The sequence below is a fragment of the Prosopis cineraria genome, unplaced genomic scaffold (genome assembly GCF_029017545.1).
Source record: "Prosopis cineraria cultivar Desert tree isolate PC_DT_omini unplaced genomic scaffold, ASM2901754v1 PC3, whole genome shotgun sequence".
NCBI classification, from domain to species: domain Eukaryota; kingdom Viridiplantae; phylum Streptophyta; class Magnoliopsida; order Fabales; family Fabaceae; genus Prosopis; species Prosopis cineraria.
In genome coordinates this window covers 40699300-40725832 of record NW_026555334.1, presented here as the reverse complement: position 1 = coordinate 40725832, position 26533 = coordinate 40699300, and the positions used below count along the sequence as shown (strand labels likewise).

The 26533-nt window shown below is 35.4% G+C and overlaps 2 protein-coding genes across 3 annotated transcripts; both read right to left on the bottom strand.

The window, feature by feature from the left end:
* Window positions 1-3059: 3059 nt before the first annotated feature.
* On the bottom strand, window positions 3060-7105 carry LOC129306859 (uncharacterized). Its single transcript, XM_054947629.1, has 3 exons — window positions 6010-7105; window positions 5173-5371; window positions 3060-4419 (listed from the first exon to the last, which is right to left on the bottom strand). Exons 1-3 carry the CDS (start codon window positions 6904-6906, stop codon window positions 3902-3904), a joined length of 1614 nt encoding a protein of 537 aa, XP_054803604.1. The 5' UTR covers window positions 6907-7105; the 3' UTR covers window positions 3060-3901.
* Window positions 7106-20305: 13200 nt separating this feature from the next.
* LOC129304730 (uncharacterized) lies at window positions 20306-22427 on the bottom strand. Of its 2 annotated transcripts, XR_008591757.1 has the most exons (5): window positions 21922-22427; window positions 21122-21232; window positions 20945-21025; window positions 20694-20822; window positions 20306-20530 (listed from the first exon to the last, which is right to left on the bottom strand). XR_008591757.1 is itself a non-coding variant. In XM_054944492.1 (4 exons), exons 1-4 carry the CDS (start codon window positions 22150-22152, stop codon window positions 20748-20750), a joined length of 498 nt encoding a protein of 165 aa, XP_054800467.1. In that variant the 5' UTR covers window positions 22153-22427; the 3' UTR covers window positions 20306-20747. The 2 variants fall into 2 exon arrangements, 1 of the variants encoding a protein (XP_054800467.1); XM_054944492.1 differs by having other exon boundaries at window positions 20306-20822.
* Between the last annotated feature and the right edge of the window lie 4106 nt (window positions 22428-26533).

The window sequence follows — 26533 nt, the reverse complement described above, 5'->3', positions numbered from 1 at the left end:
AACTCAACATCCAAACTTCACATTATAGTTGTAATTATATTAATGATAATCTTCCTCCTTTGTAATTTTCGTCGAATTGACACGGTAGTTCTACAATGCCATCTGATGCAATTATTGTTTTTAAATTTTCTTACAAAGTGTTGCTTTTGACAAATTTACTTTTTTTAATATATATATATATATTGAAATATATTTTAAATTATATTCTATACTTATTTGTTGACATCAATTATATTTTATACTTAAAATTTATCTTTTTTGAAAAATTTTATGATATTATGTTCACACATTTTTTTATCGTATTAAAGAATTAGCGAGCAGGTTTTACTTTGATATATAATGGCAGTGGGAGTAAATCGTAGACAATTTTTTAATTAAATTGCTACGTACCAAAGGATTAAGATTCACTCCACTCTCGACCAATTATTTAAGTGAGGAAAGCTTTTAATGTAACATTTTAAAATTTTAATTAGAAGCATCAAACAAAAAAGGAATTATTTAGGAGTAACCTGGAACAAAATTTAGGGTTTTATAGTGAATTTGAAGGAGGAGTAAGGCTTCTATCCACAACCATTCGTGGTTGTAAGCTCAAGGGGGTCACCGCGCATAAATGGATGTTTCTAGGAGTGGAGTATACTCTTTGATTACAACTGTACACCGTTGTGTCCTTCACACGAGATGATTGGTTGTAGTTGGGCATCCCTAAAGGCATAGAGTACTATCAAATAAACACTATTTACGGTTAAGATTTTCGCTAAAGATTATTGGTCGCAATTGAAGATAGAAAGGACAAATCTGAGGTGAGTGGCTTCAATCGTGGATTGATGCGTTTTATAACGAGGACAATCGTCTACGGTCGAAATCGCAAAACTTAATTTAATTAGCTAAAAAAGGCCAAAAAACAAAGAGGTAGGACGAGATAGAGAGGGATTGACGGAAAGAATCATTTTGCTCTACTAGGCCACGCTTGATTAAAAGGTCAAGGGGCATTTTGGAGCTATGGAACATTTGGGGTAAGTTTTCTAAACTTATCTCTTCCTTCCTCTTCTTCTTTTAAGGGTTGTTGAGTTAGAATTTATTAGAGGAGGATGAATTTCAAACTTAAAGGACTATGCGTCAGAACACATTGACTTAAATGAAGTTTGTAAAGTCTCTCGCGCAAATTTGAACTTTACTTACACACATCATAACATACTGTATCAATCAATTATCATATTCAAAACAATTGTTTGAAAATATAGGATCTTTATTTTAAGTTAAAAAAGCACAACTAGACATAGGCCCTTACCCTTGAAATGAGAATCAAAACATTTATTTTTCTCAAAAAGGCATTATGCACTATAAAATGTACCACATGCCTTGTGACATATAGTACATAGCCACGAGTTTCAACTTGGTGTCATGTGCCACGATATATGTATCAAATTTTACCGTTACAACATCTTGTTGATATGAATTTCCAACACATGTCATTTTCATATTTGATGTCTGATTAGAATAATTTAAGTGTTACTTGAAGCTTGGTAAGCAAGTAAACTAATGAAACAAGTTTGTACATGATCTACGGTTTGATCTCAATTTGAACTCTTAGGTGTAAAAAGGCACTTTGATTTTTAAAACAAGCACTTTAGGTGCTTAAATCACTCTTTTTACGTTATTAAACAACTTAAAGCCTTGAACCAAGCCTAATAGAACTAAACACACCTGATCAACACATTATATCACATATCACACAACATATATATGCCCAGTACTCACACAACTTCAATTGGTTTTAAAATAATTTGTGCAAAATAAAATGTTATTCATATTTTTTGTACGTACAAGTATAATTTAAAAGGATAAGACTTATGTGTTTATCCTTATATATTTAACATATTTATATTCAATCAAATCATGACAAGTGAATATTAATATGTTAATTAAATTAATAACAAGTATTTATTATATAATAAATAATTTATAAAAAATCTACATGTTTTGATGTAATAGCAAATAAGCATGGAGTATATAAGGCCAAGTATAAAGGTTTTCCCCATTTTAAAATAACCAGTGTGAAAATAAAATAGTTTTTTTGGTTAAAAGAAAAGAAAATAAATTATGATTTATATTTTAATTTGCAGTCAGTAACAAATTGTAAAGTAAAACAAATTATTTATATAGTAGGGGAAGAAAGGAGCGCTAGAACAAAAAAATATATTGAAATTTAAATTTGCAAGGGTCTAATATATAGACTAAAATAAAATATTGTATATATTTGAGTATAATTGAATAAAAAATTCTAAAATAAAATATTGATATTTTTTCAAACAGTTTTTTTATTTCTATCTTCTAATAACTAAAAATACTTTCTACATCATGCCAGGAATAAAAAATATAGCTAACTGCAGTCACTAGACATAAAAATACATATATAAAGTTATTTTTATTTTTTTTGAAATCTATAAAAATTAACTTTCACTCTTCTTTCCTCCATTCCTTTCAAACTATGTGGAGTAATACCCCATGCATCGCATTGGTCTAAAATCTAGTATAATTATATTTTATAAGATCAGACCAGACCAAAGAACCTAAACGCTCAATCCCATCTCCAGTACAACCCAAAAATGAAATCTAGTCTTGTTAGTATTTTTAGTCTTTTGAATCAGTTTTTTTTGTTTTTGCAAGATTGAATTGGGCCTGTCTGGATTGAATTGGGTCATACATTACTAGAGAACTTTTATATAGCCTTAGATTAAGTGATAGATGGCTTTAAAATTTTCACAGACAATAGTAACAATAATCCACCTGTCTAAAAGCCTCCACTGTCACATATACCACAGAGAACTTTTTCAATATTATTCATGGTATCTTCTTTAATCTTTGAGTCACGTACACATTTCTAATTATATGTATATTATTAAATTTAAGTCACGTACAAATGATTTGTGTGATTTCAAAGTTTTAAATCCGTGCAAATAATTAACTTTCATACAACTATATAAATATTTTCTTGATGGAAACATGAGACGCCAATAAATTTATATTTAATATAAAATTGAAAAACATGCACAGAGAAATAATATGAAACCAATTATTCTTACTATTAAATAAATTAGCATGACATTTTTGGGTTGAGCTCGGTGGGGAGGGGAATGACAGTGTTGACTGTCCAAAGTGCTCAACAATATAAGGGAAAGCAGCCCCAGCCAACGAGCCCAATGACGTGGGTACCTTCGGGGGCTCAAGGCCGTAAGCCTACATAGTGTTTGGTTGGAGCCCAAGGAAGACAAACCAGGCGACGCAAGGTGGTTGGGCCACCGAAATTCAGATGAATGCGGAGCAACTCTTGAGCGTGGAAGCAAGAGCCTTCTCGAGAAGGCAAAAAGATGGCCCCCTCCGAAGTTCTTGAGTCACAATAGCGCAAAAGCTTCCGCGGAGAAGTTCGTCACTTGACCATCCCTAAAGCTCATTCACGAGGCTTCACACCACAACGCCTTGGAAAAGATTGCGTGTGCGTGTAGAATAAAGCATGGCATCAAGACTGATTAGTCCTTTCATTTTGTTCCTTATTGAGAACCGACAAGGTCCCTTTAACTCTATTCTTCCCTTTCAACTTACCTCCCTCCCCCGCTCCCACCCCTCCTTATTCCTTCCCTTCCTCATCCTTACATTCGTTGGGACAATTTTTTTCGTCATACTCCGCGAGATTCACGAAAGGACGACTGCAATACGTAAACATTATAGTATTTCAATTCAATGGGAAATGTGACCCACATGTCACTAAATACACTAGTCATGTACATGCACTCGGGTATTTTTTGCTAACTAGCCTACTCCATTTTACTACGATGCAAGTCAGACTGTACTCTTCTGATGATGATCATCATAAAAAGAATAATAATAAGCCTGCCATCCCGATTTAACATGCCAGCTCCTGGGACATCTCTTCCACTAAAAATCCAAAGATAGCATGCTCAAGCTCCCCGGCCACTTCTCTCACATGTTCCCCATTCCTCTTCAACCCTTCATCTTCTCCATTCAAGTCTTGTCCTACCATCATATCAATCGTGTTCGTCTCCACCTCTCTCCACAATTCCAGCCTCTTGCATACCCCTCTGATCAACTTCTCTCTGTCTTCCTCTTCGCTCCCTTCTCTTTCCTCTCTCAACAGATCACAAATTAGTTTCTTCATGTCTGCCCTGATTTCTCCTCTTTCTTCCCAGTTTGACTCCCTCAGGACTCCTAACAATAACTCACTGTACCCATTTTCTTCATCTGGCGTCTCCTTATCGTCATCTTCCCAGTCATGCTCCTCAAGCAGTGTTTCATCCTCTTCTTCTTCTTCTTGATCCAACAATCTTTTCTCCAGTTCGAGAGGATCCAGTTCCGCTAGTTTCTCAAATCTACGGAGCTTCTGTAGAAGCTGCTCCTTTGCTCCTGTCAAATTAACACGAGAAAATGAGCATCCATAGTAAATATATCGTTCCTTCTCTAACAATTATGATTGCTGGTCAAGCATTAGAAACAGACAGTAATAAATGAGAATCGCCCTTAGTAGTCTTCATTTAAGTGAGCCCGCATGGAGGACCGTCTCTCAAAGACAACAAGTACAGGATGGAAAGCAGCTCTTCGAGTAGTGAATAATTTCAAATGCCCAAATTGATCCTCAGGTGCTCGTACCGTCAACTATTGGCAGTGCCAAAAGCAACGTATGACCAATAATTCATGGGATCCACCACTTTCAGGTGGCTAAAAAGAGGTCAGAGGCGCAGAAATTTCAACATCGAAGATCGACCACCAAAAGCAACGAGATTTCAAACAACTTTTGATTACTAAAATCCTAATCAGAATACTGTAAGGTCGCATCGTAGCTCAGAGGGCTCTGGTTACCAAACTAAAACTGTGGGTCATATTCAAATTTATGAAAGCTGTGCTCGTGTCTGCGAGTAAAAGTTGAGCAGGACACGTCCACACATTGAATGGGAAATGCCTTTTGGGAGCCAGCATGATCTTTTAATGGAACCCACAGAGATATTGGGTTCAATATCAGCAATAGCCATATCAGCATTAGCCCCTCTATTTTATTAACATATAAGCAAATTTTAAGAGTCGTGTACGACATTTTGTTGACGGAAAACGACCACACGATCAACAGAGAATGGTACAAATTAAAGTTAAGTATTGACATACTCTGTACAATGGCATAGCTACTCTCCAGATCAAAACCACCATCCTCCTCCTCCTCCACCTCCTCATTGTTTTCATGCCCCTCGTCATCATCCTCGAATGGTGGGTCTAAAACAGAGACTGGACTACACTGTTCTTTCTCTTCCGCTTCCTCTCCTGATTGGCATTGGTCGACCCTCTCTGCTTCGTTATTCTCTTTGTCCTATCAAAATTCATCGCAACCTTCGTTAAAATATTGTCCTAATTTTGCTAATGCTTAGTTTTCTTTTGATTTAACAATATAAATCCAAATTATAACTTGGTTTCTTGCAAATTCAATGTCCGTATCTAATAACAGCATGTAAGAGAGGAATCAAAATCAAAAGTTTAATTTTAAGAAATTAATCCCTAGACAATCCACTGCGTGATTATTATTTATTAATACAAAATACACAAACATTTTTGGATGACAGAAACATGATGGAAAGATACAACAATAAATTTGCAGCAAACAAAAACTGTCGAATTGACACATCTGACCCTCCACTGGCCGGATTATCGGCTTTTATACTTTTGGAGCGATTCGCTGGTATACTTGTCATTCTACAGTTACATTCCGGCCAAGTTTGCAGACCCTGGGCTCCAATTGCCGACACACGCACAAGCAAGTTGACAACACCCCCCCCCCAAAGAAAAAAAAAAAAAAACCCTGCAATTGAATAAACCCAGGTGACTCGCTAGTCAGCTCGGCCCATCTGAGGACCGAGTTTTCATATACTCATCACCCAGTGCTGACCAGACCGTTGTGTTGATCTTGAACGAAAATACAATTAAAAACAAAAAAAAAGGAAAAAGGCAAACCTGTGTTGTGCGGTGACCCGGAGACGATGCCGGGGAAGCTAATTCTGGCGTGCGGGAGGCAGAGGAGGGGCTACTTAGGAGAACGAAACGGAAAGGGCTTTGGCAGAGGGCATTGTCATCACAACAAGCACACTCCGTAATGTTGCTCAGTTTGGAAAGAAAGTCAAACTCTTCAAACTCGCCCCCCTGGCTACTGATCGACGTTTCCATGCCCAAAGATTTATCTTCATTGCTCTCCGACCAAAATGCACTGCTAGGCCTACCATTGCAAGAACAGAGAAGCTCCACCTCACAGGCACTCAAGTCCGAGACATTGTTATCCTTCTGAGAGTCCGTCTTTTCAGAGAATCCATTGGAAAGTTCACCAGGACCAGTTGACGAATCCCACCTCAATATTTCCTTCACAGGGGCCCCAGCTCTCTCACCCTCTATTTCCTGCTTCCGGTTCCGATTACGCTGCGTTAGTCTCTTGAAGAATGACCCAAAGAGGCCGAAGGCATTGCTTTTCTGTTGGGGTTTGGTCTTGGGAGAGGCGGAGGACTGTTTCTGAATCCGAAGAGCGGCTTCAAGAAGAAGCGCTGCCGTTCGAGCAGGGATGTGAAGAAAAATGGGATTGGGAGAGGCGGAGGTGCTTTTCGCCGGCGAGGGCAATTGGAAGAGGGGCGATTTTCTGGGGTCAGGCGTGTTGGGGAATGAGAAAAAGCAAGCGTGTTTACAGAAATTAACGGGCAAGTTTGAGTTCTGATGCATTGGTCTTGGTCTTCGCTTCTTCAGTTGCATACTACTCTTGGGGGAAGGCCTCTTCAGCTGGCTACGCCTATCAGAAATGAATTTTTTCAGAAGGAAGGGTTCTTGATCCTCCTTCAGTAGCTCGCGCAGGTGCTTTTGAGCCATCATCACCTGTATGATTGCAGAACTGTGCGCCACAGTACCAAGTTATACCGAAGAGATTACAAAACGAAATGTTGCAGTAATTACGAGGACGAGGAGGTTCAAGCTCAGACTACGTGAACAGGAGGACAACCATCCCCTAGGAAGATCGACATTAGAGACAGAGAGGGGGGGGGGTTGGGAGGTAGGGAGGGAGAGAGGGGGATGGGGAAGTGATTCAAATCGGGTTGGGTTAAAATACCGAGGCATGAACTGGTGAATAGTGTGATCAGTTATTTTTAAAGGGATATATATTAAATAATACTGAAAGTGGAAATTACTTATACTCTCCTTGTCTTATTTTGTAAGTTTATTTTTGTTCGTTAGCGATGGAAAAGAGAAGAAGGGGTTTTGAGTCAGAACGAGCGGAGGGGAAAGAGGCGTGTATGAGGGGTCAACAAGATTATTAACACATGGAACATCATAAAAAAAATAACAATCGCGGACACTGTTGTTACCCTAAGTGGTTCAGTTACACCTGCTTGTTACTTTAAGGTTAGGATACATTTTTATTTAAATTATTTTTTTAAAAAGCATTTAATATTTTAAATTATTTGTTATAGTAATTTTATTTTTAAAATAATTAATATGTAATATGTTTACCTCTAATGTTAAAGATCATTAAAAATGCAGATTGATATTTAAATTTAATTAAAAATATCATCTGTCGTACTAAGTAAATTTAAATTAAAATATATTTTTACTACATTTTAATTTTTTTATGAATAAAATTATTACAATACAAATAATTTTTAGGATATTGAGTCTTGCTCCGAAAATATTTAGAAACAAAAAAAAGTACCTTAATCCTTGACTTTAACAGCAAAAACTTCGGCACCTTCTCTCTTACTGTAATGTAATGTAATGTCTGACCGACCTTTTCCTCCCACCAAAGCTGTGCCTATTTTCATTACTTCCAAATTCTGAAGTCTTTAATTCATTAGTATGCTATATATATCTCCCCTCCCCCACTCAAAAGTTGATTTTGAATCGTCCATGTCTCGTGATTCAGAAGAGGCTGATCAATGAGCATACTTCTACAATAATGATGATGAAAATGAACACTGGTTGAATTTTAAGACGGTGTTAAAAAGAGTGAACTGTGCCATTGACTGGGTAACAACTGTTTCGGTTTGGAGTGAATCAGAAAAGAGAACCGAACGAGGGTGAGTTGTTAAAGTTAGATTAGTGATGGATTGGAACTGGAGGGGTTTGGTCAGTTATATGTATATATAGTAGTTCATGCATCACTGGTGGGATAAAAGAATAGCCTCGCGCACCAAAAATGCAGCCCCCCGAAAGCTCTCGCTTTACAGCTGGCCCATTCTATCCCTTTCATCCCAAAAAGCTTCACTTTCTGAGTTCTATCTGACATTAAAGAGGCTCCTTTGCTTTCCTTTTTCCTTTTTTACCATTTCTATTTTCGTTTATTTACCATCCTCATATTCCAAACCAGAACCAAGGGCAATCCTCAAAACAGACTCTCACTGTTACCATTCCTGACCCCAAAATGACATTTTATCGGTCAAAACTGGACCAGCTTAACTGCAACCGACAATACATCCTCCCTCCCCACTTCCAGTTCATGGTCAGTAGATCAAACAAATTATTTTATTATACAAGAATCAAAAATAAAATGAAATTTTGCGGCATGAAATTTAAAACAAACTTCTCCATCCCTTCGAAGTCAAACACGTACGTTTTCATTGTTTGCCTCCTCCAAACTATGCTGGTTTTCTTTTAATCCTCACAAAACTCAGTGGAATGTTGCATAATGATGATCAATTAAACGCAGTGAAACTGAGACGCTGGTACACAACCTGAGACTCAGCAGCACGCACTATCTCCTGTCTTTTGGAGTTTTTACGCTTCGCTGGGTCCTTTTCCATTTCCACTGACCTCACCTTTAATTTAAATTTAAAAAACATTGAGGCCTACTCTAAACACATGAGACGGTAAATTCTTTAAATTGGCAGGACAAGACCGCAATATGAAGGCCACTGTGTCTGGAGCTTATTCGTTCGATAGATTAGATGTACTAGCGTATTATATATGCATGTCGAAGAGGATTGTATTAGATTGGGTTGGAAGGCCTAGGGAGTAGTGAAGCCTGACCCACTCGGCTCAATAGCTTCGCCTTCGTCCGCGAACTACGATCATCCCTTTCTGAGTAAAGTCTCTGCCTTTCCTGTTTCAACTATCAAACCCACAGTTGAATGTTTCCTCCCCGAATAAAGAAATCAATATATACCTATCCAGTGTTTGTGGCTATGAGTTTGACCTCATGTTTGAAGACTGCCCTTTTGCAACACATCCAAACCAAGTCAATTTAACCCCCCCTTCTTTTTTCCTCAAGCATCTGATATGCGTGATGAGCACCAAAATTAAAGAGAGAGTACATTACAAAAAATTAATTTATTAAGAGAGAGGATCTCTTAAATTTATAAACTCCATATCATTTTTTATGTTTCTTGATGTGAAACTCGTGATAATGACACCCCGTCAAGAGTCAACATTTTCAACAGCTTCATTTCACGACACTTCACTCGATCTCTTATCGATCAGAACCCTTTGTGAGTAGCCATTTTCATGACATCAATTTTTTAATAAAAACACTAATATGACAAACATAAATTTAAAAAGAGGGTCCATTTTAAAAGACTAATTTATTAAAAAAAATCTCTTAAACTTATAAACTCTATACTAGGCTTTTTAATATGGGGCTTGTGACAATATGCCTCTCGTTGGCCCTTGGCTTGTGTGGCTGTCCCCCACTGGCCATCTTTTTTCTCTCGTTCCATGGTACTGCCCTGAGATGCTTCGTTCAATGGTCCAGTTGGTACCAGATGGCACGCGCTCATCCCTGCCACTCAAAGTGCTGCAACTAGCCCAGCTTCTTGGTAACCAAACAAAAAAAAAAAAACACACACACACACACACACACACACACACACACACATCTCACTGCTTAATCTATTAGGTGGCTAATAACTAACACCGCCTACCCATGGACAATTGCACCAGCTGGCTTCTTAAGTATATATCATACGTATCAGGCAGCCTGTGACGTGGTCAATTATTCGTGCATCAGAAGGTCAATTGAGTTTAACGCGAACGGACAACCATCCGTGGTCAATTATTCGTGCATGAGAAGGTCAATTGAGTTTAACACAAACGGACAACTATCCCTACTTCCCTATGTCGCCTAGACACGCCAGAGATCCCACCTATATACTGCCGTGCCTTTTTTTCTTGGGCCTGACCACTGTTAATTGAATATGGATTTCGCCTCTTGTTTCCTTTCTTTGACTCCTCCAGCACGATTTGAATTTAAAATCTTTAACATGCATAACTTTACTCCTGTCATCTTGGGCTATTTTATCACTGTACGAAATTTAATAAATTAATATCGTAATTAGCATGTTGTTCCATTTGTATCTGTGCTCTCAGTTCAACGTGGAGGTTTGATCATTTCTGCAGCCTCTTTCCTTTTTCGCTTCATACAACCACGAACGTCGTACGTGCAGAATATATATATATATATATATAGTTAATTAACTCCTTTATTCATACAATATATTCACTGACGCGGGTAGGTTACAAAGGAAGATACAAAGAGCATAGATTAACCAAGAAATAACAAATCTCTTGCACGCCCATTTCATGCCTGTGGCTTAAAGTGCCACAAAAGACACGAGAAGCTCACATACCCCCAAAAAAGAAAAACGCAGTTCAAGTTTCTCCTATGAGCTGCTGCTCCACGAATCTACCCATCATTTGTCTTTCTGCACGTATAGACCCATTTATATTTTAATCAACACTCACTTCCATATGTCGGGGCATAACGTAAATTTAATAATCCATGCACGCGGCTTGTATAATTACGCCAAATTCAACTTTTAATTAAATTAATTCCATGCTGAATAACTCTTCTCACTTTTTCTTATCCTCGTAAGCAAGACACAAGGATATTCATAAACTAATCAAGGGCCGAAGGAGGTGTCATAGCGAGAATCTTGGGCCACCTGTCTTTGCTTTGTCGTCTCACTAAAATTTAATCTTCCATTAAGGTAATGCAATCCTTCCACCGATACCAAACGCTAAAGTGGGTTAACACTTTACCAACCCAATCATTTTAAGCTTGGAAAGGAACTTATCCTGTGGTTGTCTTTTTTTTTTTTCCCTCTCTTAAGAAGAGAGGCGAGGAATCCCTTTTCCTTCGTTTCATTCACGACTTTCTTGCTGGAAAGTGGAAGAATAATTGCATCCAGGATTAATGTCCAAGGGCGAGATGATGGCTCATAGTTAGCATCATCATTTCCAATTCATCCATTTTGCTGATTGATGAGGGTACGTGCCCCGAGCAGGCATAATGAAGCACTCAATTGGAAGGTCGTTTTATTTTGTGCAATTATATATAAAAACAATTTCTCCCATGCTGTCTATCCATCGCTGTGCGTGTTCGCCGTTTGGACTATTTGGAAAACGAATGTCCAAGTTCATACATACATCCATACATATATATATATATATATATTCGCGTCTTACAAAGTAAACTATGTTATCCCCTGTGTATTTATTATTCACTCGGTGACTTGTTTTGTTACAAAGATCGTAATTTTTTATGGCTCCGGCTCTTCAAAATTAAAAAGTTGAAGCATAGACTATTTAATAGTTTCTTCGTGCTACACAGCACACACAGTAACATCATTACAAACGCGAAAAGATCATGTACAGTCGTTTTTTATGAGCTACTTTTAAAATTGGAAAAAAGTTGAATGATTGTATTTCACTGTGGATAAGAAAAATCCCGGTGCGAATACATGCGCTGCTTCAGAACTAATATCATGAAGCAACTTTCTGAGGACCCTAGCGCATGATGAGCTACCTGGGATCTTTATCCCCACAATTCTGTGATACTCTCAGTTTTTGGGCCTCTGCAGCCCTCTCTCATATTGATAAAAAGAAAAAACTTCTCTTGTAGAACTTTTGGTGATCACTTATTGAGTAATCCTGCCTGCTACAGGCCAGCTCGAATCCTACAGTATCTCATCATTCTGTTTCTGTGTACATGTACACCACACACATAGACATCGTTACCAAATATACATGCATGCAAAATGAAATTCAAATTATTTCACATTTGGGCAAGATTTATATACTTTTGCTTATATGCTTAATATACTTTCATTCAATTAAATTAATACATATAAATTTTAATATGTTAATAATCTTAATAATAAAAATTTATTATAGAATAAATAATATAATGGATACATATGTCTTGATTTAATTAAAAACAAACACCCTAGGTATATAAAGCTAAGTATATAAGTTTTTTCCTTCACATTAAATAATTGATTTATATTATTTGAACAATTATTTTGTAATTTATTAACAGGATTTGTCAGGATATTGATTGATATTTTAAATATTTTTTAGAGAAATAAAGGGAAGAATATGTAAAGTAAGTTAATCTATCTAATATTTGTTGTAAAAAAGAATTAAAACTAATAATATATAAAAATTTACTTGCTGAAATAGATATGATTGATATAATTATTAAAACATTACTCATGGCTTGAAAACTACAGATCATTTAAAATAAATAATAAAATGAAAATAGTTAAAATTAAAATGGATGTATTAATTTATATATAATATATTCTTGTATAGTGTGTCTCTATATATAAAACATTTTTTATAAATTTATTTTATCTTTAAATATAATGAATATCATAATATTTTAAAATAATTAAATAATTTTTCTGTTATCATAAAAATGTAGAAAATATTAATTGTATGGTTCACCACCACCATTGTAATATTAATTATGACATTATTTAGAGTAAAACTGAAAAAATTATTATAATTTTAATTAAATAATAAATTTTTGTGTGATTCTACTGAATGCATTTTATATATAAGGAGGGAGCGTAGAAGAAGCGCTGTAGCCCGTGGGCCAAGTCCACTAATCATGCCGCCTCAAGAATTTCTAGGGATTGCTACCACTGGTATTGATCCCTCCGGTTTCATTTAAAAGTTTTATTTTAAAAAGTTTATTTGGTCTCATTTATAAGTCATGGTGCGTCTTTTTAAATAATATTTAAAAAATATTTTTAAAATTACCCTGAGAGAGAAAAAGTAATAGGACATTACTTTTTAGATTTATTATATAGGGGCATGTTTGAAATTTTACTTACTTTTATTCCTTGTACTTTTATTATATTGGTATTGATGAGGTTGGTTTATAAATAGGATCGGAGGTAGTACTAATCTCAAAGATATTAATAATTAATTTTGATATGACATGGGGTGATGATTAGCATAGTTACAGTAATGAAGGGCTGAAGATAAACTCAAGAAGCCTATCATTTGGGTTTGGGATGCAAATAAATGAGGGAGGAGAAGCTTACCTGGCTTCAGCGGACACGTAGCGGCACGATCATTGAATGTACGAGGCGTGATGTGGAGCAATTGATTAGTCGTGCATTCTTTTAATGGTGGCTGATTTGACCGAGCATCTAATTAAAAATGTCAATCATCACATCACTCGTATCTGAAGGAACCGTACGTCATCAACGGCTCGCTGATTTGCTTATTCTTGCTCAGTTCTTTTTTTCTTTTTGGCCCAAAGCTTGTTCTCTCAAGTTGGTATTTTGAAATCCCTCGGATTGATTTCGCCGGAGCCACCGTTCTCCTGTAAATGATTGCTCAAATTCCTGGACGAAATGACACTTTCACGTCGCCAGGACAAGGGCCAATTTACGGGACAACGGGATGGGCAGGACAGCATCTACGAAAACTTGATGCAGTACACTTGAACAATTAAATATTCCTCTGCTCTCCTTCCATGTTTGTTGGTGAACTGCATGGATATCATGTCAACATTATTTCTTAAAAACGACACGCCCTCGGTATTCTTTTTATAAAAATTGTGTTCGGTACTTGGCGGCATTACAAGGAAACTAGAAGTATATTCATCCTTATATATATAATTTATATAGAAGAGGTATTGCTTATGCCACGTTGATTTTGGTATATATGAACCCATATTTTCGCTAGATATCTTGAAATTTGTCAAGATATGATTGCTTGGCTGTTTCGCAGTAACCAATTTGTATAGGTATCCAACTTTTCTATTATTTCCCTGGTTTTGGTTTATCTTCCGATCGAGTCCCATCACGCTCTCTTTTTCATCGGCACTCAAACGCTGCGTTCATTATATAAGACAATTATCAAATGATGGAAACTACTTGTCCCCTCTTTCTCTCACTCTCAGCTGGAAGACAAGGTCACCGTCTCATATTGTCAACACTGACTCATCAACGTACATGAGATGGATTATATGTATACACTCCAGATTTCTCCATTCCCCGGTCAATAATAGGACGATGGAATTTTCATGACAGGCTAGTAAAAGATCACATATGCCAGACAAATGACAAACCTGTTTTGACGCAACGTAAATCAAGGTCAAAGAACATTAACAACGCGTTAATTAGTCGGATCGTAATGAGATGAAGTGGCAGTGGCAAAAATGAACATAGAATGTGAAGCGGAGCCCGCCAGTTAGAGGAAGGTGTTTTTAAACGACGATGCAGGGGTGAGAGCACGATGAATGCACCGTCACTGGGTACGTGGTGATGGTCCATGCCATAAATAAGGCAGCCGCTGCTGGTGGTGTGATGGAAAGAGAAAGGCCGAGATCAATTCCCACGTGTGCATTAATGGTTGGACCACATCTGGTCTGATCCTTGTTCCCCCTTACGTGGCACGACTACATAGGATTCCCCTCACGACTGCAGGAGGGGTTTTCGTCGTATTCTTGTTCTGGTCAACATCCTATTCAACACGATACATTGCACATTGGAGACTACAAGGGTGGCAGAGAGACGCATACGGCACGAGTATTTTTATATTGGAACAGGTCCCTCTTAGGGCGGACATCGAAATCTTTCGTACTTCATGGGAGAATGCTTCCACCGAGACACCCTTCCAAGGCCAACACCTTGGCTTCTTTACTCGGCTGATTTACTGGTTCAGAGCAGGAAAGCAAAGCACAAGCCCAACATCATCCGCCCGACCCTGGGGCTGCATGTATGGATATTTTGAGGAGAGCACCAGGCACACGATACGGGATTGAGCGTGTTTAGACCGTCATTTTGTGGAGATTCTGATGGGGATGGTGGTGATTTGTTTTGATTTCACCCACAACGTTTGCAAGTATTCCTCCGCACCGCATCTTCCAGGCCTACTACAACAATAATGACAATCTTACGATAATACTAATAAAAGTGATTGGAGTGAATAGATCCTCCTTTGATTGTTTCTGCGCCAAAGATCGAATGATATAAATTCTCTCACAAACACAGTGTCAGAACCAGTATCCTGGTCAGGGGCAGAGCTAAGACTTTGATACAAGGAAAATCTTCATGTCTTTTTCCAGATCACTTATTTCTCCTTCTCTTTGTCTTTGTGTCTTAAATCAACTTTCAATTGCAAACTTATACAAAAGTCATTCTAATGAGTTCATTCTTGAGTCTTATCTTGAATCGTTATTCTTTGTTGCTGTTCTTTTTATTTTTAACTAGTCCCTAATTGGTATTCTCAAGAGGAAGATGACGTAAGTTTGGCTTAATCAAATTGGTTTTATTTTTTTTTATTTTTTAAAGGATTACTAAATAATATTGATATTCACTAAACTGAGTTAAAATATTGAATTTTAAATCTGACCTAAATGTAAGATTAAAATGAGTTTAAAATTTAAAATATTAAAATAAAAAAGTATAAAGTATAAAAAAGAGAGAAAACAAACTAGAAAATATGAAAACACGGACAACATGAGAAGAGAGCGGGTGGTCGAATCCTATGTTGGATTTTGGCATGAATATAATAAAAGAGATGGAAGAAAATGTGGCGGGGCCCTGTCACTGAGGTCTTATGAGCCCACATATATATGATGCTTGGCAATCTCTGGCAAAGGCAGTCAACCAGGCTTCTGACTTGGGCACATGTTGACGAAAGATCCAATCAAATGGGTACGCATAACGCTGCTGGACCCATGGAAGGAGCAGGATTCTAATTTATGGGGAAGAATGAAATCAGCGGAAGCAAGGAGTTTTAAATGGAAAACGTTGATTTGGTTTTGGGCTGTGGGGTTATAGGCCCATAGGTGAATGGGTCATTGGGGTAGGCCCACGGCCACATGATAGGGAATTAACGGTGGGTCGAGGGAGTGGGCAAGCGTAGTCAACCATGCAGATGCGGTCGGGAAGCATGACGCCGCAATTTTTGGGCCTTCATTAATTACTTACCAGTACTGTACTTTGGGAGTGTCACAAAATTTCATGTGCTTTCCCCACTCACCGCCTCCGGGTTAACAATCCTGAACTACTCCCTCCACATCTATATATAAAATATTTTTTAAAAAATTATTTTATTTTTAAATATAAAAAGTGATAATAATATTTTTAAATAATTAAATAAATTTATTTTTATTTTAAAAAATAGAATAGATCATTACTTATATATTTTTTTTTACTATCATCATAATATCATAATATTAATTATAATATTATTAAAAATAAAATTAAAAAATTATTGTGTTTTTATGTAAGTTTAATTAAATAATAAAATTTTATTAATATATGAGATTTAATTAACAATATTTTATGTATAAATATGGAGGGAGTATCATAAAGCGACGTCCTCTACAACATTTCATAAATATCCGCAAGTTTGTTCTTACCCATGTGACATCATCCACTATTATCGTTACCCATTTGATAAATGTTTGTATGTAAGAAAAAAAATCAATTAATTACCAAAATTATATCTAAAAATAAAAGAAATAGACTAAAATATCAACGTACTTAAACAAAATAAGACTACATTAATTATTTTTATAAATAGAAATTATAAATTTATGAGAAGTAATTTAAAAAAATTGTAATAAATATTTATTGAGATACTAATGTGATTTTGCTTTAAAAAATAAAACAATAAATGACAGTTTCTCCTATATAAAAATAGGAGGAGTATCATATAACATCCACTCTTATCATATATTTTTTCCTCTGATATTTTAAAAAATGGGAGAGTATTAGATAACATCCACTCTTATCATATATTTTTTCCTCTGATATTTTAGCTAAATTATATTCTCAAGGAGTTAATTGATTACTTTTAACTCTACATAGGATGTCTCACTTAAAGGTAAATTGAGTAGTTTATTTATTGATGATGTTTTTTTAAAAAAAAAACTCAATAACCATATATTAAAAAAAATTAAAAATGCTTTATATTTAATTGAGATACCTTTTGCTCTCAATGCCCTAGATAGGTAATCTCTGTTGATGAAGCCTATTCTTTATTTTTGTAAAAAAAATTATCTCATATTTTTTAACATATGATATAAAAAATATATTATATTTTTTCATGAAGGGAGTACTATTTTTATTTTATTAAAGTATAATTTAATAAAAACATTTTTTTATTGAAATATAAGCTTCAAAACACACTTACCGTTCACTCTGCCGCTGTTTTCTGGTGTATGAGTGAAGTATTCCACCCCCCCCCCCCTTTCCCTCCGTTTTTTTTTTTTTTTTGGGGGTGTTGAGAGACGGAGGGAGTGCTTCATCATGCATGTATGATGATGTATCCGATCCTGGGCCCTCTTTTCCATTAAATGAGTTAGATATATGCTGTTTATAAGATAACTGGAGAATATTGTTTTGTATTTGCATGAAAATTCCAAATCGGCCATGCGAGAGACACGGCTACAAATACTTAGATGGGTTGAAACTCGAAAATCTAAGAGATAAGCGTTGAAAAGGTCAAATAAAGCATCTTAAGGGTCAGATGAAAAGGGATTAGTGGGGCTGCCTTTTTAGTTTCTTTTTTTAACACTAACATAATATAAAATTTCAGCCTAATACATTTAACGTAAGCATCTTATTTTCGGTTGGGGAGGGGGGTTGAGGAAGCATAGATCATAGGTATGTTCGATTCATACTATATATTCACCATGTGTAAATAATACTATTACAAAGGTATATATACATTCTCTCTATCCTAAATTATAAAATAATATGATATAAAATTATATATATTAATAAAACTCAACAATGATATTTTGCAAATTTATTTTTTAAAAATAAAACTATAAACTTTTAAAAAAAAATCCTTCATTTAATATAACTTTCAATGTACAATTATTATTTTATTAAATTAAATTATTTTATATTTTGGAATAACAAAATTTGTTATCTTTTATTTGGGCTAAATATAAAACGTCGTTTGTCAAAGCATTGAGTAGGTTATAAAGTCATATGGACTAAGTAACTGAAGAGTCAAACCCAATTAATAATCTGAATAAAGAGATTGGCCATGAGCTCAATGAAAAGCCATGATAGGATGAGCATACCGAAATCCCACCAGTTGCAAACCTTGAACTGTTGGTACAAAAAGATACAATCTTAAATGATTCCAAATCTCACGAGAGTAACATCATCATGCCAAAGTATCTCAACAAGACAGGTTGGTTACCAAAAATGAAAGACAGTGAGTAAAGATCATGCCATAAGTTTTGTGAGATTTATGATTCTTCAAAAGAACATTCTAGGTTTTAAAGAAGAGGTTGCCATCACGCTGTCACTATAAATAGAGTATCAAAGTACAAAAAAAAAAACAGTCAACACTTAAAAGACTTACATTCTGCACCCATAATTCTTAGGTTTATCAGTTAGTTTTATCTTCAATTTAGACTTGTAATCATTTTATATTTCAATGATAATAAAAATACTTATTCTATCAATCTTGTGTATCTTTTATATCTGAGTAAATTATGGCAAAGGAGCTCAAAATTCTTTTATTATCAATTGAGACTTAGTGTCTCTAACACGTCTGATAACTTATTATTTGCCAATGAACATCTTCTAATTTGGAATGTAAGAAAGGAGTATAATATTATACTAATATTAACGATATTAAATGTACCAAAATATGATATTATAGTTATGTGACCGTTGAAGACATCCAACATAATAATGTACATAAATATTTGACATTAAAAGATGCGTTGGATTAAAAATAGTAAACCATAAAGAGGGAAAAGCATGCCTCATGCCAGGCAACGCCGTGTTAAAACCGTCGCCCCGTCGTAATAGATTTTCGGGTTTTAAAATCAGTTGAATTTCGCAAGAGATTCAATTTCACAAGGCGCCACGGATGATATTATAATTATAAAGGGGCGTTGAACTGATGATCCGCTCATTCATTCTAGAATACTACTCCTCTAATCTAATTTATTAATCATTTTTTAAATGAGTAAAATAATTAACTTTATAAATTATTAAATTGATAGTAATATTTTATTTCATATAAAATATTTAAATTATTTTTAAAAAATAAGAGAAAGGCAAAAAAATAATATTATATAATTTAATTATTTTTTTAAAAATTATGTTTAAAATTTTACTAAACTTTATTTTTTATAATTATATTATATTAATATTGATGATATAGATAAAAATAATTTATAAATGAGATCCAACGAAGTATTAATTACTAGTGCCAACCATCATTATTAACGCAGTCAATTAATGAGGCACCATTGACCTGGCACTCGCAGTCACAATAATGCCCTTCCTTTTTTTCTTTTATTCTTTATTTTAAAGTCGCATCATTTGCCAAATCATAATTTTCTCAATTCTTTTTCTCCCCTCTCAGTTTGTGCAAAGTGCAGATTAGTGATTACGATCTGTGTCAAATTGGCATATATCTTGTTTTCCAGTAACCATCAACGGGACAAAATGTTAACTCTCAAGACCACATTCAAACTGGATCTGCATTCCGTGGACAAAATAAAGGGCAGGGATCACCCATAAGGGTGATGAGCACGGAATGCAGATCCCATTCAAACCACATCTAAAATACACTTTTATCAAATTTAACCAATAATTAAATCTCTCAAAATACACTTTTATAATATGTAAATTGAAACCAAACACACACTTCATGTGATATACCATCTTTTACATTGTGGCTGCTCTGCTTTCCATTCCAACCATTTTTTTTAATTTTTTTATTATTTTCATACAATAAAAATGCAGCGTATGGGACTGGCAAAATTAATCAATTTCCGTAGTACCTATCCACCACATATACGCCCTATATTGCAGGCATCCCCATCAAAAATTTATGCCCCGACCATTATCCGTTTAACCAGTGTCAGTACCAGTATCCATTAGATAAATGAACGAAACAAGAAGACCAAAAAAAAAAAAAAATCCATGGCATATATGGAGCCCTGAAGGAAAATGCACAGCCTTCCAAAAAAAAAACAAAAAAAAAAGAAAAAAGAAACACAATTCCGAGGCTTTAATTCTTAACAGAATATATAAACGTTCCATTCGGCAGTAACCATATACGGTCACAAGACATGCTTCTGCAATTTAGTTACACTGCTCTAGCTGTGTGCCTGAGCCCTACCACCAAATCATCACCAAGGTCCTCTTCCCTTGGCAACATGATTTAAATTACATGAAGCCCAAACAGCACTACCCAGTACCCACTGGTTTGAAGTTCTCTGGAGGAAAAGAAAAACACCAAATGCAAGTATTCTAGTTACAAGCCTGTCTAAAATGGTATTTCCCTTCCTAAATTAGGTTAATATCCCAACAAATGCCACTGAAACAAACATGAACACGACAGAATACACAAGCACAAGACACGCATTCATATAAATATACCAAGTCATCTTCAATATCCCACGCAAACCTAATCAGAGTCAGCAGCTGGCCAGATCAGTGCATGGTTTCTACGCTCTTACCCAGCTCCTCCAGCCTCTTCATCCTTAATCTCTCGCTTTCACTCACCAGCTGTTCATGACGAGCATTCACAAACAAAACATAAAGATAACACCTCCCGTATCAGAATAAGAAAACTAATGAAATCAGAGAAACCAAATCACTTGGCGGCAACTAAATGAAATGAGACCAACCTCCATCAACCTCGTGATTAGCTGTACTTTTTCCCTGTTCTTTTCATTGAAAGCTTCGAGAGCTTCTTTGTATTCCCTCTCCTGTAACACGTTGCAGCCAGTTTCAACAATGTCCCGGGTAAAATATAGCACTACATATATATATATATATATATATCAATATTCAATCTGTTTCACCTTTTTCTGGCAGGTATGGCCTAGGGGCTTTAGGTCTTTGTTTATCGAATCAATCTTCTTCCGGACCAGTGCTACTTCCTTCCTCATCGGATCTGCCAGGCTTTCGAGCTCCTGATATTCCTCAAATACAAGAACGGAAATAAACATCAATATCCCCATACATAATTACAATTGCATATAGTTATATGGCACCTTTGAGCCTAAAATAAGGCCATGTCTCACTTCATCAACTTCTGTAAGACACAAACTGTGTGGCTCTCACGCAGCAGGAGAGACTGGAGCTTATGGGGCCTGAAAATTTCTGGAAAGTTCAAAATTCAACATTCCCCCGTCGGAAATCGAGGGAAAAAACTCTTCTGCGGCTGTAAATTCTCCAAGTCTTGCGTACAAAGCCACACAGATCGGCCATATCCGAATGATTCAATTATTCTTCAAACCTATATCGTTCTCCTTGTTAACAATAACAACGATATACAGGAACATACATGAAAAAAGTGGAACTCGAACATGTCAGAAATTCAGGCCGTGATAAGTTTACAAAAACCCCCAAAAATTAATCCTTTATCATGAAAGGTAACGCAATTTTCCCTACTTTCATTCTTCCCCTAACCAAGAATTGCTACATATTTCAGAGCAAAGAAGAGGAGAGAGAGAAGTAGTTGAGATCACATATCTAAACCTACTACTATTTCTCGCGATAAAGCTAATCCCATAATCATCGTTCGGCAGCGAAGTACAGGAGACACTTACTCCGAAATCGTAGTCGAATTTCGAATAGCAGTCATTAATAAGAAGCATACCTCACGAATCAAGGCTAGACGCTTGGTTTCTTCCTCAACGCGACCCAATTGCGCCTGGACCCTCTCTCTCACCTCCATCTTCTTCCTTTCAATCTCTTCTTCTTTGGCTTTGAAAGTTGAGAGAGCTGACCTCGACATCTCCTCATCTTCCTTGGACATCTGGCTGCTAAAGCTGAGGCTCCCTGAATTCTGCACCACCAACTGGTTCTGCTGCGTATTCTGCTCGCTCATCTTGTCCAAGTCGTCGGTCCAACAAAAACAAATCCTGTTTAAGTCCAGCCTTTAACAAAACGCTCCTTCCCCCTTTTATTCTGCTTCCTCGATTCCTCTCTCACTCTCTCTCTCTCTCTCTCTCTCTCTCTCTCTCTCTGCTTCGCCTCTCAGACAATGGAGCTCCGTCGTCGTGGCTGATGCAAATATGCGCTAATTCACATTCGGGTTGCTCTTTTTGTTCAAAGCCTTTCGATTGAAGCGTCAAGCCGGCCAGCCTAAGCCTCTTCACCTTACTTTTTATAGACCAAATGAGAATATGGCAAAAGAAAGGTTTAAATAATAATAGAGAAAAATAAATTAATTCGCGAACGGAAACGCGAGAAAAAGATAAAGCGGGTCCCCAGGCTGGATCTGGAGCAACGGGGTTGGTTAGAAATTGTAATGACAATTATCAAACAATTCATTAAAAATTCAGAAACGAAATACAGTTCCCATGCGGATGACCTGATCCAACTTACCCATCTTTTTCTTAATTCCACGTATCTCTTTGTTTTTTGGTGAGCAACAAAACCTTAAAAGGAAGACAGATATTACAAGAGCATGAGTTGATTCGACCCGGCTACTGCTAGCTAACCACTGGTCTGGAGGGAGCCGGAGTGGTCTCCACTTTACTAAATCAAAGTGGGTTTGTCTATGAACTTTTCAAACCTATCATCTTTCCAAGTTCCCAATTTCACCATTCAATTCTACAATTTTCCAAATTACTTGTATTTAAATTGCTTCTTCAATTAAATTGTAGATGCCTTGTTCTATTTAAATTTGTCGTATTCTTTTTTTCCTGGTTTTTTTTTGCCTCTTTACTTATTTACAAATATGTATTCATAGATTTAGTTATTTGATTAGAAGTATAGTGATGTGGAGCATTTCACATTGACTCTTGTTATCGTTGCTTTACTTATAATGGCTTGGAATTTTAGCATAATTTTCTGTCATGAAACTCGGGCCAAAAAAAAAAAAACAAAGAAACTCAGGCATTAAAAAAACAATTTTCCTTTTTTAAATCGCCCGCTATTAGTTTTTCTTAATCTTTCAAATATAAAGTAGCCGTTATAAAATATGAATATGTTCGTCCCTTTGGCCTTTAATGCGGCTATTTATGTCACTTTATATCCTGCAGAATCAGATGGCAAAATATTGAAGGCAACAGAAAGTACGTCGTATTCTCTCAAAAAACAAAAATGTCGCATTAATTGCAAATAGGTTAATAACATAGAGAAATTATTCCTTTTTTTTAAATTATAAGATATTTTTTTAAAATAATTTAGCATCTTAAAATATAAAATATTTTAATAAAAATAAATTTTTATTAATAATAATTTTTTAATATTACCTTTTTTATATATTCTCTTTCTTTAATATTTTTTTAATCAATGGAGTCTTAAATGAAAGATATTTTTAAAAATTTATATTTATATTTTGAAAAAGTAAGGTTATAAAATATATTTAATGAGCTTTATTGGTATGTGAGATTTTATCTAAAAATAATTTATAATTTAAAATAGAAAAAGGTATAAAGTACTGATCAGTTGGGATTCATTGAGAGATGCTTTTATATTAGTGTCTAATAATTTAGTATTTGATTGTGCTTTAAATATAAATGTCTTTAATAAAAGAATACTTAAAAGTAAAAAGAAAAATTATAACACCTATGGCCATCTCATTTTTAGAAATAACAATTGCTTATTTATAACAGATTTATGTCTCAAGACCTTTTTCTTTTTGACATTCTTGCTTCAATATAAGTCCAGACTTGGCTTTTTTTTTTTTTTTAACCTTCCATTGAAAATCAGTCTTTGAAAAAATTATAGGAGTTTGAATCTTAAATATGCACGTACACCTTGTTTCCAGTTTTATCAATCAAGCTAGCCTCGGGTAGCTTGGGATTTTTTTTCTTTAAATGTTTTGTGAAACTTAACATTAGCATATATTTTAAAATGTTATATTTTGAAGTGTTCGCGGCAGACTAATTTAATCTCATCACACCAACCTCTCACCTAAATTGATGTGATATTAACATAGTTTTGAAAATTAAATAGAACCAAGAGCAGTGTCTGCTTTGTCTTTTGCTTTATATAATAATAAGAAGGCTTGAATTATTTAAGACTACGTACTGTCCAGGTGCCACCTACTTTCAGCATTTGAATTATTGCTGGGCGGAGTTTTATTCCTTTCGGTCACTCTCGACTAGGAGACTGAGCATGAGAAGAGCTTGTTGTAACTTGTAATTAAGTGGTCAAATTTTCTCTCCGTTTTTCAATGTTTTGGTGGCCAATTTCGAATGTTCAATGTCGAGTCGATATGCGCTTTAGATATTATATAATTGATAAATAGCATCCAAGCACGTTACAGTTTACACACAGTGAGGGATGAGCAGGATAATGCATGGGTGGGTTTCATTATAAGATTAAAGTATAAATTTAACTCCAAATTTTGTTCGGAGATACAATTCGTATCCTAAATTATTTTTTCATGCAATATTGCTCTAACATTTTTTAAAACAATATTATTTTACCTTAACCTATAGTCAACTTGAATATATTTAGGTGGCATTACTCTCACGTAGCAAGCAACTCACTGTTTTTTTTTTTTTTTTAATTAAAACCTTGCTTGGCTGGAAGAAAACAAGCATGGAAGAAGGTTGACTCTTTGCCTTCTTCATCTTCATTCTTCACCCACCTCACCTTCTTTGTTGTCCATCTTCATTTTGTCAAACACATCCTCTAACCAAGCATTTCCCTTTCACACGACTAAGCATGCATCTCCCTTTTACAAGATTCATCAGCCAACAACTTCATCGACTTCACCACCTTCATCTTCTTCGTTAACAAGATTTCAAAAATTGAGAAACAAAAAATTCCAAAAATAGCAACAGTCCAAAAATTGTAAAGTTCCAAAAATTGAGAAATAAAAAAAATTAACAAAATTTTTGGGACTGAATCCGTGTGAGACTAGATTGCTTCTTTGAAATTTTTTTCAAACCAAATTGCTTGTTTAACTTTGTTGGTGACCTTTTGAACCCGAAGATGACTTGAATCAATGACAATTTTGAACCCGGAGATGATTTTAAACCTAGACTGCTTCTTTGAACCATATTTCAAACCAAATCTCATTCTATAACTGCTAAAACAGCCTTGTCGGGTTTAGTTCTTCAATCTTCGACTAGCGCTTCAACCTCCAATTCTTCAACCTTCAACCTTCACGTCAGTCTTCTATCTTTAACATTCAAATGTTAGTGATCATACTCGAGTGCTCCTTCAAGCTTCCCCATCAATTCTTTGATCTTCTTCATATTTTGGGAAAGGAACTCTTTAAGGATTTAGGGATTCTTTTTTTGGTCGAAAGAAATTTGGGTATGTTCACTCAAAGAAGAAGAAAGAAAAGATGAGGTATGCAGGACCCTTGATACGTGGCATTGATATGTGACCCATTTAACAAGGTTTTTGGGACTGAATTCATGTAAGACTAGATTGCTTCTTTGAAATTTTTTTAAACTAGATTGCATGTTTAACTTTGTTGGTGACCTTTCAAACCCAAAGACAATTTAAATTAGTGGTGATTTTGAATTTGGAGACGATTTCAAACCCAGATTGCTTTTTTTTTTTACCATATTTCGAACCAAATCTCATTTTATAGTTGCCAAAACAGCCTCGTTGAGTTCAATTCTTCAATCTTCAAGTTCTTTGGCCTTCAATTATTCTTCAATCTTCGACCAGCACTTCAGCCTTCAGTTCTATAATCTTTGACCTTTACTTCAGACTTCGACAATTGTATTTGTGTGCTCCTTCAACCTTCCCTTTTAGTTTTTCTTTATCCTCTTCATTTTTTGGGAAAGGAACTCTTAAGGGATCTTGGGATTTTTTTTTTAATCAAAGGGACATGGGGATGTTCATCTTGAAGAAGAAGAAAGAAAAGATGAGATGTGTATTGTAGGACCCCTGACATGTGGCATTAATGTGTGACCCATTTAACACGTGGCATAGCATCTCAACAATTTACGGTCCAACAAACAGTCAACAATTTGATTTTTGTTAAGGGAGGGTCAAAGTGTATCGTTTTAAAAAATGTTATAGTGATATTGTGTCAAAAAATATTTTAAGATATCAATTGTAGTTTTGGAAAAACTTTAGAGACAAATTTATACTTTAATCCTCAATATATTTGTTCGTTCATATTGCAGGGAGACCATTGCCGATTAACCATCAAACCCTCATAGGGAAAATAGAGGCTGTGAATAACTCTGATTAACATGACACTCAAAACTTTTCTAGTATTTTCTCGACGTTCCTATTGGCCACAACCTAATTCTGATTTTAATGGACAAGGCCACGCGTCAATGATA